The sequence below is a fragment of the Carettochelys insculpta genome, chromosome 6 (genome assembly GCF_033958435.1).
Source record: "Carettochelys insculpta isolate YL-2023 chromosome 6, ASM3395843v1, whole genome shotgun sequence".
NCBI classification, from domain to species: Eukaryota; Metazoa; Chordata; order Testudines; family Carettochelyidae; genus Carettochelys; species Carettochelys insculpta.
The window spans coordinates 52,820,074-52,834,160 of NC_134142.1; the positions used below are offsets into that span (position 1 = coordinate 52,820,074).

Sequence of the window (14,087 nt, forward strand, 5' to 3'; positions counted from 1 at the left end):
CCGCAAGAAGCCCCGCCTTCCTTTTTATTCCCCCCTCCCCACTCTCGTCTCCCCCCTCCCCTCCTGTGAGTGTCTCCCTCCTCGCGGGGAGCGCTGCTGAGGCTGCCCGGCCCAGCCGCACGGAGGAACCGGCAAGCTCTGCGTGCGCGCGGCGGCGCTGCTGCTGCTGCTAGTGGAGGGCGGCGCGGCGCAGCCTCCACCCCGGTGCGCACAGCCCCGCAAGCGCCAGCGAGAATGAGAGCCCCAGAGCAGCCGCCAGCTTCCGCGCCGCACCAGCCCCCGGCGCAGGACTAGAGCAGCGGGAGACGGAAGGGGGCACGGAGGCAGCGTGAATCCTCTGGCAGGCGCCCCCTCGCTGGCTCACCTGCCATCCCCAGCGCTCCCTCCCCTCCTCCCTCCCTCCCCTCCGCTCGCTCACTCCCTCCTCTCCCCCGGCTCACTCCTTCGCTTCCCCTCTCCTCCCTCCGAGCCCCCGGCTCCTCCCGGCACCGCGTTGCAGCCGCTCCTCCGCCCGCTCCCGTCGCCGCCTCCCCCTACCCCCCGGGCCGGACCCAGCAGTCCCGGAGCATCCTCGGCCGCCCCGTGCCGAGCGGGGCCCGAGAACGGGACGAGCCGCGTCCCCTCCCCGCCCTGCCCCCCTCCTCCCCACGGCACAGACCGCTCCGCTCCCGGCCGCGGCGAACATGATGGCGGCAGCTCCCATCCAGCAGAACGGGACCCACACTGGGGTGCCCATAGACCTGGACCCGCCGGACTCCCGCAAGCGGCCGCTCGAAGCGCCCCCTGAAGCCGGCAGCACCAAGAGGACCAACACGGGCGGTGGGTATCTTCCCCTCCGCCCGCCCGCCTTCCCTCCTACCTGCTTCCCCGCGCCGTGCCCCGGCGGGAGGCCCTGGCCGGCGGCCGCGGGGAGCCGAGCAGCCCGGGCAGGTCCCCGCGGGGGTGGCGCGGTTGTTCACCAAGGGTGAACCCGGGTGACCCCCGGAGGCGGCGGAGGAGGGGGAAGCGCCGGGCTCTCCCGGGGCGGTCGGAGCAGCCTCGCGCCGCCTGCAGCTACTGGGGCCCGGCTCCTGCCCTCGCTGGGGGTCCGGAGGGGAGCGGAAAGCTGCACCCGGCAGGACCCCCCTCCCCCGCCGCCTATTGCGGGACACAGCCGCCCGCTGGTCCCGCAGCGCGGCCGGGGAAGCGGCTCTGCGCCCCGGATCCCCGCTGAAACCCGCGGCGGGGGGAGGGGGGCTCCGTCCGGCGGAGGGGGGCACTCCTGCCGGGGTGCAGCCGCCTTATAACTTATCATTCATCAAAATGGCGTCGGATTTTTCCGCCTCCAGCAGTCTTTTGGGTCTAATATCCATCGGGGTTGGGGGGGCAGCTGCGACCCCGGCGGGGGCCCAGGGCTCCTGCTGCCCCAGCACCCTCCTGAGCCATTGGCGAAGACGGATATGGCAGCTGGGTGGCAGGGGGGTGGCGAAAGCGCTTCCCCCCTACCCCCCGCGCAGCCGCTGGCTCACAAGCTGGGTGTGAATCTTGCCCGGTGTTTCCCTTTTCCTCGGCCTCCCTTCGTCTGTCAGTGTGACTCCGTTGCATTGATTTGGCTCGTGTAGGATGTTGGTGTGGGGGGAGTTGTCTCTGGTGCGGTCACTAGTTAGTTAACATCCTGCTCTTCCTGGATGAGATGAGTTATAACGGGACTAGCATCTTCTCTATTCATTTTGCACTGGAGTCGTCATAACAATGCACCGAGGCAGAGGTGAATTTATTCATCCGATCTTAAGAAAAGCAGTCTGGGTTACAGTGTATTGTACCTATATGCGTAATAGAGATTGTGATTGTGGTGGTCCAGCTGCACTGTTTAGGATGCTTATACCCTTTCATAGGGAAAGTGAGATCGACCTAGACTTCCTCTGGTTCATTTTTAAGCAAACTTTAGAAAGCTCTATTTTATGATAAAATGCTGAGATTAAATCAAATTGAAGATTGGTTTTTAGGACTTCCAGACATCAAAATAAACTACCCTTGTATGTCTTTCACCTTTTTCAAAGCCAGTTTTCTAAAGATCCTTATAGATTCATTGCTGGAGGAGAATTAACACAGTTGCAAACAGGCTGGAAACATTTCATTCATTGTATATGTTTTCCAGGTCTCATTCTGGTTTTCTAGTCCAATGGTACAGGGAGGATTGGCTTTGTCACTTTTTTGTGTACTTGGAATAAGTGATTTAAGCTTTTGATCAACTGTGAAAAAAATCTTCTTAATGTTCTTTAATAAGCTTTAAAGAGATCACTGTTACCTAAGAAGTCCTAATGAAATTTATCAGGATTATTTGGGCGAGTGATTCCATCCACACCACCTTGGGTTGTTTTCTTGGCAGTGGCTGAAAAGCTTGAAAAATACATCAGGTTTTGGGTGGTTTTTGTTAAGGGTTTGGTAGTTGTGCACACTTAAGAAGGAAGCAGGCAAAAGATAATTGCTGTTCTCATGCATTTGTTAATGTCAAAGAGCCCATTGCTATTTATGGTTCTTTACTTTTTTAAAGTTTTTGCATTTCTGTAGCAGTATTTTTAGGGAAGTTTGCGACTTGCCATCATGCACATTTGGTGCATATTTTTTTTTTTTTGGAGGGGTCAGTTCATTTCATTGTATCATGGTGACCAGAGCTAAAACAGGAGCAATTCTGCCTCCAGAAATACAAATCAATTTTTGTATTTTTTTTTCATGCTTTCAGAAAATTAAGGAAAATGTACGGATTCTTTAATTTTCTCAGAGTGAACATGTAAATATTTTAAAATGGCAAATGCATATTTCATGCATTTCTTATAGAATGATGCAACTGATTAGCTATATAGTTGTGCACGTATTAAAACACACGTTCACTTACTGATTTTTATTTTTTGTGGGCATGGGGAAAAACAAATGTTTTGTAAATCAAATTAACCTTGCATATCTCAATTTTTCAGAGGATGGCCAGTATTTTCTAAAGGTCCTCATACCTAGTTATGCTGCTGGATCTATAATTGGGAAGGGAGGACAGACAATTGTTCAGTTGCAGAAAGAGACTGGGGCGACCATCAAGCTGTCTAAATCCAAAGATTTTTACCCAGGTAGGTGCAAATATTGGCAGATTACTTTTAAATCCCTGGGGAAATACATACGTGATGTGTGTGGTTTATGTAAGCTTCTCAGTGCAGTCGGAAACATTATTGAGCAGAAAGGTACATTAGTGTTCTGCAGTGAGCATATGAACACACTTATTTTATTTTTTTATGGAATTGACTGCATGCTACCTGATAATTTAGTGCCTGCAAAAGATGGCTAAAGTTATTTAAAATATTACTGAAAGAGAACATGTATGTGAATATATTTTCTGAGCACTTGTAATTACAAAAAATAGTCTACTTTTAAAGAGCCAACTTAGACAGGTGGAATTAAAAATGGGTGTCTTTCTGAGGTTTTCAGGCATCATTGTAGGGTAAAATGACAAGCTGCTTTTTAGAGAATTGGCCATTTACTTTAAATCCATTAGGTTCCTTCTTTCTGCATCATTGCTTTGTTCACTGGCCCTAAAGTGAAGTAAAGAGGACAAGTGCTACTGCTCTTCAGATGTTTCCTTCAGGTTGTTTAAAATGTCTATGAAAGGAATATCTATTTTGTTATGCAAGGAAGCATAATACTTTGGATGAATAAGGAAATAGGTGTGTTTTGTGCATATTGTATTTATACAAACAAAGCTTTTGATATTTATATACAGAGGGACTGTTTTTATTACAACCTTTTCTCATGGTTGATCAAAATGTTGTAAATAGCAGGTTGTATGTAATCTGCATTATTTTGAAATTCTGCAAAATATTTCCGTGGCTCCATGCAGAATTTGATCTTCTTTCTAAAGATTAACGCTTGTGTCTACTAAGTGGACTTCTCGTCTAAGTTGAAATCCATCTAATTTTTTTTTGACTGCTATTCATTTACTACAAACCTATCTATAACTTTTCTAGTTTTCTGGTTTTGCCACTTTGAACTGTAGCTGGTAATTCAGTGTTGAGGTAACTAGATATAATTTGTTTTTTTTGTGGAGAAGATAAGGCTGTTTTGCATTTGGTGAGCTCATTCAGCAAGATGACTGAATTTTCTAAAACAGCAAAGACAGCTGGCACGAGTGTAAGCAGAGCATGAGCATTTTGGAGTATTTCAGTTTCCTGTCCAGTCTGTTTCACTGTCAAGCAGAAGAGGATTGTTTATGCGCCATGAAAAGATTGTAATTATTTTGAAATTGTCATTTTGATATGGAAATTGAAAATGCACCTGGTATTCCCCCCCGCCCCCCATGGATGCAATTTATCGTATTCTAATCTACTAACAATTAAAAGGACAAGTTTAGGCTTACTATAGAATGAAATAGTTCCATAATTGCTATTCATTGTCTTTCAGAAACTTTGTTTTGCCCTTACTGTTTGGCCTTACAAAAGTTTTGGTAGCATGATTCTTGTATTCTGGAAGATGTATTGAGGTGAAAAAAACAGTGCAGGATTGTCAACAATCTATGGAGACATAAAAGTGTTCAAAATAGCCTGACTGAGGAACTAAATGTAATTTGGGAAACAATGCCGCAATGGTAATTCACTGTCAATAGATGAAAAAGAAATAGATTCTTTGTACTATATATTTGAGGTGGGATATGCAAGTATGTTACAGGAAACTGGTGTTTATGAAGGGTATTCCAAATATTAAGTAATAATATGCCTTATTTGACTATAGCTTATTTACAATGAATTGGAAAGAATGCACCTAAGATTATATCTTTTTGTTCAGTACTCTAACGTGGTTATTTTTTTTTTGATTCTTACTGAATCAGAATTACATACTTCTTTTTTCTGAAAATTGTGCAGACACAGCAGTATCAGCAGGAGAGTCCTTTTTGAAAATTAAAAATTAGGCAAGCCAGAATGAGATGAATAAAAAATTGTCTAATGTTTCTGTGACGTAAACAGATTCTCGCTGAAGGTAATGCCAGGACAAGAGAAGTCTTGGTACAATTTAATTTTACTAAATGTAGGGCTAATGACAGTTTGGACACTATGCAGTTTCTGATGTATGCAACCACAGTGTAAGTCATTTAGCAAATTAATAATTTATATAATTTAAGATGGACTATTACTTGCTACAGCATGGACAGATGAGAAGAATGGATTGTCTTGTAGCTGGCTCTTGTTAGTGTTTCTGTTTGCTTTTGTCCATGAGCCTGTGGAATTTTCTGAGGTCCTGGCATTCTCCAAGCTGACGACATTTTGGGTTTCTTCCAGCCCCTCTTACGTGAAGGATAAAACCCCTAAAAATGTTAATATTAGTCCAACATTGAGAGCTGTTCTGAGGAATTTTTAGTACAATTATGCAGTTACCTGAAAACCTATTTGGGTGTATATATTTGTGAGCTTGTTGTTTAGCTTAAATTTTAGTGGTAAGGAGAGGACTAACTGAAAGAGAAAGTTCAGTGTAACCTTTACCTGTGTAGTTGATTTGGAAGGGAGAAGCATTTGGTATATTAGTTACGAGTTTTTCACTGTTTGATCTAATGGCTTCTTATGGTAGAGATATTCAATATACCAAGTAAGTCTGTTGATTTATTTTTTTATTTTTGTGCTTCAGAAAACTATTTACTGTAACTTTAGAATTGAGAGTGATTCTCAGAAGTTGAGAAGAAGCAGGTATCTCTAAACATACTTTTTTTTATGAAAGATTTTTTTCTCAGCAATGTAAGAAGCAGTTCATGGGTATTTTTTTTTAATTACCAGATCATCAAGCTTTTTTGTAAATCCTATTTCTGTTGCTATACAACTTTATTTTCTGGTCATCTTTTTAGAAAACATTACTAGTGATGAATCTTTTCTATTCATATTGACTTCCTAGACTAGTGGATCTGAAGTTTAATGATTTAAGTGTATGCTATTTTAAAAAGTATGGGAGTTATATTTTCTGTTACCAGATTCCAATTCTGTTTCTGGCAAGTGGCTTCTAATCCAAAATTTGAAATACTTGTATTTTCATTATGCTAATTATTAATGATGTAAAACTGTTTAAAGAAAGTGCTTCAAGAGGCCTAGGAGTTTTGTGTGGACTTAAATTTTGCATAGTGTTAAAAGAGAAACCCAAAGGTGATACCTTCTCTTTGTGCTCACTGTTTTTTATCCAGTGCTCTATTTTTCAGAAATATAAAGAACACTGACTTGAAAACAACTCTAGGCTATATCTGCTCCTTCATGTTTTCGTAACCATTGTAAGCGCATGTCTTTACTCTTATGCAAAATTATATAAATCACTTTGGTTTCTTGCAACGGGATCTTTCCTAGCTTAAGAAGCTTAGAGTTTGGGTGAATTTGAATGAGGTTGATGGTTTCCCAGGTATGCTGTGATACGATAAGCAAAATATAGCAGAGTATAGATGAAATGGGGATAATTTTTATTGTTGACAGTTGATTTTTATTTCATGAAAAACAGCATTCTAACTAGGTGGTCTTCAAACTTGATATGAAACATTTAATGTGGAAGACTGCCTTTCCTACGATCAAAATGTACACCTAACAAAAGGCAAAGTATACAAACCATATTTTGTGTGGTGTTAAACTGTTTTGTATTTACTAAGTGGCTTGCCTTAGGCATTCATCTTGCATGTGAAAATGAGATTTTTTTTTTTTAAATGCATTATTTAGATGATTTCACAACTATCTTTGGTGTAACTGTCCTATGAAAAGTATTGTGTTGACTCTTAAAATGTTTAGTCATTTGAGTGTGTAATACTAAACTTTACTGAACGTTTAAATTAAATACATCTAGTTTCATGAGTCACAGTACACTGGTAGGCAGGGTGAAGGCATACTGCATCAAGCATATTTCAGCTATGCTTTCCCCCCTTATTACACTTCCTTTATTACATATGTTTAGCATAGAAACTACTAGTAGGTTCCCATTGGAAAAACACATCTGAGTCCTTCAAAAAATAAAACAGCACACAGTTTACTTTGGCTATCTTAGTGTTAAAATTCAAAAGGAGGAGGTGATGTTATTTCTTAAGACCTAGAGAAGAGAGTTATGGGAAAACATAATTCAGTTTGTTGCAGAATTTTTGGGGACTGATGTAAATTATATGTATCTTGTTTTTTATTCTCTGATATTTGAGAATTTTTTTATAATAGATTTCTGAACCATCAACAAGAAATTAAGGACTTAGTTAAAAAAAAAAAAAACACCTACGGCTGAGCTATATTGCAAGCTCTTACTTGCGTGAGTAATCCTGTTTACAACAATAGCGTTGCATATGTAAGGACTGCTCATTTGAGTAAGGGTTTATGGGACAGAACATTTTCTGCTGTGTAGATTTACAGACTTGGTCTAGTTTTTATGTTTCTACTTGTGAAAAGCCATGGGTTGATTGCCAGCTGTTCAGAGGTAGAATTCTCAATAGGACAGCTGTCAGTTGCCTGGTTACTGACACAGAATTTTTAAAGAAAAGTTAGCTTCCTAATTGAAAGGTCCTCAATATTTTACATTAAAAGGAAATTGCATGCACTCACTATGATTTAGAGAGAGTTGTACATCTATCATCCTTGCAAATGCATTGTTTACTAATTTCCCTTCATTTGGAAGAGGATGATTCCAAAGATTTCATGTTCTAAAGGTGTTACGTATCCAATGTTTTTCTAAGAACAGAGTTTTCTGTATTGGCTGAATAGGATTTTGGTGAACTTCTTATTTTATTACTCAGTTACAGGAAAAATTGAGAACAAGTTACTATTATGTAGATGTCTTTGTACTGTATTGAAAGGACTAGCTGCCTCTCAACAACAATACTTATGTGAATACTTATGTTATGTGAAATAAAGGTAGCCGAATAGTGAATATAACAAAGATCGTCATAGGGAAATGAAAACAGCTTCCAACTTTATTCTTGTTTATTATGTGACAGAACTCCTCTATCAGAGAATGCTTTATAGTTTAAAAGTAGATTAAAGGATTTCTAATGACAATATGCAAGTTATTTTTCATAGACTCAGGTTGTGTGTAAATTGAATAGATGCAGAAACCTGTGTTTTGAACCCCCATTGTTGGGCAAGGCAGAATTTTAGGAAGAAGTCCATTCAGAAAAACAAAGTAATGTTGTAAAAAGTAGACAATCTAAACAATTTTCTCCAGTCTTCCTTTTTGCGCACAGTATAAAACTGACACACAGCATTTCAGTGATTGTAGAGGCAGGATCAGGGTACTAATCGATGGATTACATTATGAAGTTTTGGAGATCAAATATATATTTAAAAATGACTCTCCAAATTACAGTTCAGTTGTGTTAGAAGAGTCTTTCCCCCTCAACATGCGTAATGTGACAAACATGCTATTTCATAAATTGAGATAATGGAAATAACACCTTAGTGGTCTTGATCCTTCACTAATATTAATGTTGTGGACATCAGTATTCTCAGTTAACTACAAAATTTAATCTCACATATTTTCAGTGTCTAGTAAACAAAAACAATCATCTTTAAGTTTGTTAGACTCTAACGTTTAGAAATAACATTTATATGGTGTATTGGGAGGAGTGTTTTTGCCTGATAGCCTTCTCATTTGCATCTTTGGATTCTGATTTAGTATAAAGTTAAACATCTGCAGAGATCTGACTGACAAACATCTCTCTGGGACTCATCATTGCAGCTTGCAGCAGGTGCACTCCGCTTTGCAGCCTTTCTCAAAAAGAGGTTAGCTTGTTTTTAACATTTATCAGCAGACCAGTGGGAGAAGATGACTTGGTAAAGAGAGTAGGGGTTGTCAGTTGTCCAGTGCTGGAATGCTGCAGGTAATTGGGCTGGATTGGTGGGAACTACAGTAGTGTGCTTCTCACGTTGCACTGCAGCTGCTGTTGATCTTAATTAATCTGACCCTCTGAGGCTGCAGTGTCATGGTATAAAACGCAATACATACCAGAAATAGACCGCTTTTTCAAGTGTTCCTTATTGATGATTGTTTTTTAGGTGGGCCTTTTTGGTTGCAGTGTCGGATTCTCTAGATACTAGTGTACAGTGTTGACATACTGTTGTTTAAACCTGTAATTTAATAGGCTTGGTGAATGGGAAAACCTTTTTCTGTGAAGTAATAAACATAACTATGACTTTTTTTAATAGATTGCCAGTTTAGAGGATTTAAAAAATATTCTTTTAGCCAGGATAAAAATACCGTTGTGTATAAATGAAATAGCATATTGTCCAGACAAATAGGTTGGGAGACAGTAAAATATGCGAATTAAAAGTAGTCATAGCTAAATATTTAATGGAAAATTAAATTCAAATTTCTACTGTACTTTTATCAGTTTATAAGGATACATAAAATTTCTTCCTAATCTTCTGAAAAACATCTATGCAGTGGCTTGTGTTAAATGCATGATTTTACTCGTTTCATTCTGATTTATGTACAGCATTTCCTTGACCTATTTTTAAATACATGAAACTAAAATTTCATAATTTGCTGTCTGAATAAACGTTTGTGATTTCAGATTTTTAGTGTTACTTTCCAAAGCATAACAGCTTCCTTTTTACCTCTGTGGCACAGCCGTGTGGAAATTATATCAAGTCCTTGTGTGTGCTTTCTGGTACACTAACTACAATATCTACAGTGAGGTATCCATGTTAGTTTGTATTGTAACACAATAAAAAAGCAGTCCTGTCGCATTTTAAGGACTAACAAAATAATTTATTAGGCGATGAGCTTTTGTGGCACAGAAGATCTGAAGAAGTAGGTCTCTCCCCTGAAAGCTCAGGACTGCTTTTTTTTTTTGTTTTGTTTTGTTTTGTACAGAAATATCTAAATAGTGTCAAGCTGAGAGACCTTTCAGTGTCAGGTCATGGGTTAATAAGGCTTTACTCCTTTCCATTATTTTTGTTTGGTTTTCTGTTTACACAGTGAACACTCATCTTGCAAACCTGATGCATCCTAATTTCAAATTGTTGTTGTTCAGAAGTTTATAAAGACTGCTCAGATTGCTGTTGTGTTTGTTCATTTAAAGAAAAAAAATTTTTTCAGACTACCTTGTATTTTAAATATTTACTTTTGGTATTACCACTTTTGAATAGCAAACAGGAAATATCTTATCAGTCATCTAAATTCAATATCTGCTATTGAATTAACTTGCTGTTCTCTTAACATTTTCCATAATTAAATGTGGCTATATTTTTATATTGAGAATAATGTGATACTGGGTGTTCTTGCTAAGGATATTTTTTTAAACAAAATTCCTTTGGAAATTGTGTTAATGGTCATTTAAGGGCAATATTTTGTGACTGATATTGGAGTCTCTCCAGCTGGAAGATTATTGAGGACGAGAACTTTTTTTCTTTTCAATATTCATTTTCAAGTTATATTGGCTTTTTAAAATGAATTAAATGAAGTATTTCATCTATAAAGAATCTTGACTCAGGTAAAAGTTTTGAGGCTAGGTGACCAAAAGCACCACTTCTGAGAGTCAAGAAATGAGTTAATTGTCTCGTTAGCACTCTGAAAATACAAATATTGAATCCTCAGACATGAGGATTTGGAAAGGGTTGTTCAGATTGCTCCAAGGGAGGAAAAGAAATGGTCCACAAATGTGAATATTCACTGTCCTGTTTAAAAGCAAATTTTGGTTATAGGGAAGACTGATAGTAGGATGAAAATTTGTCTGGTCATATAGATTTTCATTGTGGAAAGACTAAACATCTGTTTTCTATCATTGATATGTTACTGCATCCTGCAGGGCCTGTCATCTCAGCATTGACAGGATCAGATGAAAAACACAATCAGTGTTTTGACATTTTTTGAGAATTACTCAGGTAAGATCACTTTTTTGTGCAGAACTAAAATTATATTCATGGCCGCTGATTTTCACCAGTTGGAATCCTCATATTGTCACTCTTTAAATTAACACAAACACAATCCCTCTGTCTTTGTTCCCATTGAAAAGTATTCTTTTTGTGCCTTGTCCAGTGACATTTAGTGCACCTGTGATTCCTCTGACAGATAGCTTTTAAAATTCAGAATTGCCTTCCTACCTTCCATTAGAGAGGCACATATTCAGCTTGTCTCAAGAGGCATAGTGTTCACCCCCAGTGATCTTGAAAAATACTAAGTAAAAATTGCACACTAGCGACTAGTTGTTTTGAAAGATTTTGTATTGGTAGTGTTGGGAGAGTGGAGTCCTCAGGTTAGAAAATAAGGTGAAGCTGAGCTGGAAGTTTCCTTCCTATTACCTCATCAATATAACTTTAACTCTGATTTGCAGATATTTGGTAAGATAGTGTTAAAGATCAATGACAAGCTGCATTTGTTTATGTATAATTACATAGGATGTGAACTTAACTAGAAAGTTAGAAAATGCCAGTCTGATGGTTGCTCATTCTACCATAATTTTTTTCCCTTTATGTGACCAGCCTACGACTTGAACGAATCAGGTCTCTGTCAAGGGTGGGTGCTGGAGACAGGATGTGAACACATGATCACGCTGTCATGATGCAGTGGTTTTCGAACTTATTTGATTTCCCTCCCGCTCTTTTTTTTTTTTTTTTTTTCTTGCCCCCAGTAATTTACAGCTCCCCATGGGTGCCTTGCCGTTCTCCAGTCTGCATTTGGAGATAGATGTCAGGACAGCATAAAGTGCTGGCCGGACACCCAAGTCTCAAGGCAGCACTAGCAGCAGCACAGTGATAAGGGTAGCAATGTCATACCACCTGAAGTACTTTGGTGCTGCTCTTGACAGAAGACGGTGTACAGAGCGGGGGATCCAGCCATCAGCCGCTAGGCTTTGGCTAACCAGCTTTGAATGTGCACAATAAGGTTGGTTTTTGTTTTTGATTTTTTCCATTACTAAAACTTTACACACCGAATCCCCACCTCTGTTTGAGGGGGAAAAGGTGGGGGGAAAGGAAAAAATATTGGCTCCAATTTGAGAACCTCTGTCATATACATAAATGTATGGGGGGAGGGGAGAGGTAAGGTTATGTAGGCAACCATAAGTCTGGTATGTTCTGAGTGAGTGCATGACTTGAAACACTTTTCTTCCATTATTTTTACATAATTTCTTACCTTTTTAAAATTGAAACTAAAATTTTGTAGCAGACATCATTAACAAAGTTTGAATGCTGAAATTACAGCACAGACTTCTGCCATTTGAATAGCAAGGCATACTGCCTGTTGTAACTTTCTTCTCCACCCTTTGCCTACAGATGCACTGGAAGGTCCCATGCCTTTCCACGACAATATGTGGTTGTAGCAGCTGTTTCTCTGATGGCAGCAAGTTCATGGTCTGTTATTCAGGCATGCTGCCAACACTTTCCAAAGGAATGCAAGGGAAAGAAAATGTCAATTTTTAACTGAATGGAATTTCATAGAATTTAAATAAATAAATAAAAACCACCACTACCTCTCTGGCTTTCTCTTTGCTGAGTTTCATGATATGTTGCAAATAGCAGAAATATTGGTGATTCCAAAAACAGGTGCATGAATCTTTTTAAATGAAAAGCATTAGGCAACTTAAATATAGACACACATTATTGCTAAGCCAGTACAATATGAATATTTGGAAACTCTTAAAAATGAGGTATACTTGAAATAGAGATTTCAAAATCAGTCAAAAATGCCAAACTTCTGTATTTCCTCAAGCATATCAACTTTTCTTTAGATTTGGAACAGTGCAAGTGTCTGTCTAGTATTTCTTCACTAGCTTTAGTGACGGGCTTTCTCATAGTCTATACGCAGGGGATATGCATTATAGTAGTCTAATCTTGAGAAGATGAGTAATGGAAGAAAGATATACTCCCTATCTAATTAGCTTCGTTTTGGCCAAGGTCTTAGTTGACTACATATGTTGGAGACTGTCACTTTTGTTTCTCTATTGTCCCGTAAAATGGATGGGCATCTTTTATTATTGGAAACATTTAGATTGTGATGTAGGACAGCAGATTTCAGTTTTGTTCATACAATTAATTTTGGGTGCTGGTGGTAGGGCTTCTGATTTGAGGGCCTGATAGATGAGATGAACGTGTAATGGTAGCACCTTATCCTGCAGTTATTTGTGGACACAAAGTTCAGTCTGCAAAAATGGAGGCAGTTGAGGCCTTTGTATGTTGTTTCCTCCCTGCCCTCCCCATCCACAAACTCAATTCTGGGACCTTCGTTGTTTTGCTTTACTTGCTCTTGTTCGTTTAAGAAGATTGTCTGTACATTACTGTAGACTAGAATAACTACTTTTTGGCTTCTCAAGTAAGCTGACTTTTTAGTTCAGTTTGTGTAAACCTCTGCTGATAGTGTTGTATTGTGGAGAGCATCATAAGCACATTCTTTTAGTACCTTTGTAATGGCTGTCTGAAAATCACTAATTTTTAGGATTTGTCTTTTTGACCTCAATGTACAGTGGTGACCTGGATGCTTATTGCACATTTTTAACTATTAGAACAGTTGACCGAGGGGTGTGGTGAATTCTCTGTCACTTGATCTTTAAATAACAAATGAATGTTTTCCAAAGAGATGTTGGGCCAACCAGAAACTGGGGATGTCATATGGGAATTGCTAGGTGACTTTAGTTATTAGTATTCTGTAGGATGGCGGTCTGCAACCTTTCCAAGACAGAGCATTGACGTTTGACTTTTATGTACAATTTGAGTGCTGGTAATAATTTTTAAAGTCACTAGTAGTCCTCCTTATAACAATGTCATTAATAAAAGATGCAAAGCTTTAGTGTTTGTGGTGGTTGGAAGCATTAGCTGGTCTTTTGTTAACCCAAAAGCAGCATGGGTTTTAGCAAGCTCCTGGCTGCCTGGGAGAGATGTGGGGCTGAGCTCCTGATTCATGTGCTAATGGAAAATTGGCTCATGTGCCACTCTTGGCACCCGTGTTGGGAAGTGCTGACCCTGATGTAGGAGACTAGGCTAGGTAATTAATAGCTAGTTAATTATAGGCCATACCTATAAAATTCTGTTGTTAGTATGTTAATGGATGCTTGTTCTTAGAATGCAAAGTAAAACTGACTCCTAAAAATTAGCATGTATGTGGTCAACACAGGTAGAAAACTATGGTTACTGTAAACT

The 14,087-nt window shown here is 39.7% G+C and overlaps 1 protein-coding gene across 1 annotated transcript in view; it reads left to right on the forward strand.

Annotated features, from left to right (window-relative positions):
- Positions 1–86: 86 nt before the first annotated feature.
- NOVA1 (NOVA alternative splicing regulator 1) overlaps positions 87–14,087 on the forward strand; it is a 205,990-nt gene continuing 191,989 nt past the window's right edge. The window contains exons 1-2 of the mRNA XM_074996917.1: positions 87–819; positions 2,955–3,098. Of these exons, the coding sequence (XP_074853018.1) occupies positions 684–819; positions 2,955–3,098 (280 nt within the window). The 5' untranslated portion in view covers positions 87–683. The remainder of the gene's footprint in view (positions 820–2,954; positions 3,099–14,087) is intronic.